General features: G+C 51.0%; 1 protein-coding gene across 2 annotated transcripts in view; it reads left to right on the top strand.

Annotated features, from left to right (window-relative positions):
- gse1b (Gse1 coiled-coil protein b) overlaps positions 1-2,500 on the top strand; it is a 168,932-nt gene that overhangs the window by 143,845 nt on the left and 22,587 nt on the right. For both annotated transcript variants that reach the window (XM_068318226.1, XM_068318147.1), the window contains exon 3: positions 2,052-2,249. In XM_068318226.1, the coding sequence (XP_068174327.1) occupies positions 2,052-2,249 (198 nt within the window). The remainder of the gene's footprint in view (positions 1-2,051; positions 2,250-2,500) is intronic.

Raw genomic sequence — 2,500 nt, 5'->3', positions numbered from 1 at the left:
AGAGAGAGAGAGAGGGAGAGAGAGAGGGAAAGAGAGAGAGAGAGGGAGGGAGGGAGAGGGAGAGAGAGAGAGGGAGGGAGGGAGAGGGAGAGAGAGAGAGAGGGAAAGAGAGAGAGAGAGGGAGGGAGAGAGAGGGAGGGAGGGGAGTGGACAGGCGGGAGGAGATAGCCAGACGGAGAGAGAAGAGAGGGGCGAGCAGGAGGATGGTGTGTGTCCCGGCGGCCGCCGGTGTGTGCTGGGCTGGGCTCAACGTGAAGATGCAGCCGTGGGGGATCCAGGCGGCTCCACTCCTTTGTGCAGTAAGGAGCTTCAGCCACGCTTTTAATCTAGGAGGGGGGGGTGATGAACCACAGCCAGACCTCCACATATGTGCGTCTGTGTGTGTGTGTGTGTGTGTGTTTGTCAAGCCGTGTGTCTGCTCTTTTGTACTGTGTGCGTGTGGCTGCCCAGCCTTCACACTGTTTCCTCCTGTGTTTTCTGGCGTTACTTTGACTTTGTGACTCTCTGTGAACAGGAGGGACTCTTCTCTAGAGGGTAGTCGTGTTACTGGACTGGACAGTTGTGCCTTATATTTCCTCTTTCTCTCGTTTAGCCCGTCTGTGTCACTGCTGCTTGTGTGTGTGTGTGTGTGTGTGTGTGTATTGTTCCAACGGCGGTAGCTGATCCCATTATCAATTGTGTGCTCTGGGTTCATTGGGAGTGCATTGGGTAACCGGGAGGTTATGGGCAGGACAACGCAAGAGGTGTTGAGAATTTATTCACTCTCCTGTGGCCGACTGGCTGCTCTGTGTCTGTGTGTGTGTGTGTGTGTGTGTGTTTGTGTGTGTGTGTGTGTGTGTGTGTGTGTGTCTGTGTGTGTGTCCTCTCACTCAGACACACACTGTTTTGCCCCTGCTCTCCTCTCAGGAGGAAACATGATCTTTTTATAGCCCTGGTAGTCTCTGGGGTAAACCCAGATATAACTCCTGCTTATCTAATTGTGCTGTGAACATATTGCTAGTAAGCAGCTTTTATTTCAGCGTGTCACCCAGGATGCTGCACAGAAACTGGAAGTTTACTTTGAATGTTGATTGAGTTAGGATTCTCTATGTGTGTGTGTGTGTGTGTGTGTGTGTGTGTGTGTGTGTGTTCTGTAACTGTAAGACAAACCACGCTAGTCTCTGAGCTAACCTTAAATTACGTGTGTGTGAGACGTTTGCCCGAGCGTTAGTACAGCTATTGAACGTCCGTCTGACATTTAGGGATTCCACTGACTGAGGGGCTGTCAACAGGGTGTCACCTTTCAACACACACACACGGGAAGGAAGGGGACAGCCGTCTGAACCCTCTACTTCGTAGCTCTTAAAAAACAAAGTACAGTATTTTTCGCACTATAAGGCGCACCTAAAAGCCTTTAATTTTCTCAAAAGCCGATGGTGCGCCTTATAGCGCAGAAAAATGTTGTAACTGTGGCCGGAAAGAGACACTGTTCAAAGTGTTCACCTTTTTTTAACACCTCCCCGTTTATTTCCTGTTAAGGTGTTGTTTCAGTTTCCTTCCTTCCTGTTTAGGGAAGAGTCTCACTATCACCTCCCTGGGAGATTAATTAGATCAACAACAACATGAATGTGAGGGAGCCTGTAGCTGTTAGCATGTGTAGCGTTAAAATGTGTCAGCAGGTAGTTTGTGGTGTGTGTGTGTGTGTGTGTGTCACTGGGTTGTGGTGGAGCATGCCCAGTAGAGGCATTGTGCAAATGCATCCTCTCTAGCAGACAGACTTGAGCTCTTTGAGCAGAGGTGACCTGACCTCCTGACCTGCCACCTTTGACCCCCCCCCCCAAGCTATACAACTAAAGCCATTCCCATTTGCCCCAGCTGTCACAAACAGATACCCATCACCCGACTGCCTGTTTGTATGTAATGAAACAGCCGTGCGCCTTACCAGGTCCACATGAATTTGCCTGCGTTGGTCCTTCTTGGCTTGTTGTTTTGTTTTTTTTCTTGGTTTATTATTTCAAAAGTGATTGCTCGGTGATTTGCTAACGCTCTCCTCGCTTTTTGTCCCGCGGCAGGCATGAGCCATGAGCCAAAGTCACCATCGTTAGGAATGATCTCGACGGCGACCCGTACCACGGCGACGGTCAGCCCACTCACGCCGTCGCCTCTCAATGGCTCCATCGTAGCCAATGGGAGCCCGGCCGCCCAGTCTGCTCACTCTGGATTCGCTGCAGCTCTGCGTAAACTGGCAAAACAGGCCGAAGAACCTCGAGGTAAAGACACACAATCTGCACAGCTGGTCTCAGCACGGGCGACGCCGGCGTGTTCCGGTCTGCTGAGCGAATGACGTCCTGGGGACTGATGGGAACGATCAGTCCTCCTGTCTGTGTGCATGTACGTTTGGTCTTTTGGGGTGTGTGTTTGTGTGTGTGTGTGTGTGTGTGTGTGTGTGTGTGTGTGTGTGTGTGTGTGTGTGTGTGTGTGTGTGTGTGTGTGTGTTGGAGGGGCAGGGGTTTATCTGTTT

Source organism: Antennarius striatus, chromosome 1 (genome assembly GCF_040054535.1).
Source record: "Antennarius striatus isolate MH-2024 chromosome 1, ASM4005453v1, whole genome shotgun sequence".
Classification (NCBI taxonomy): Eukaryota; Metazoa; Chordata; class Actinopteri; order Lophiiformes; family Antennariidae; genus Antennarius; species Antennarius striatus.
This window is presented reverse-complemented; position numbering and strand designations above follow the sequence as displayed.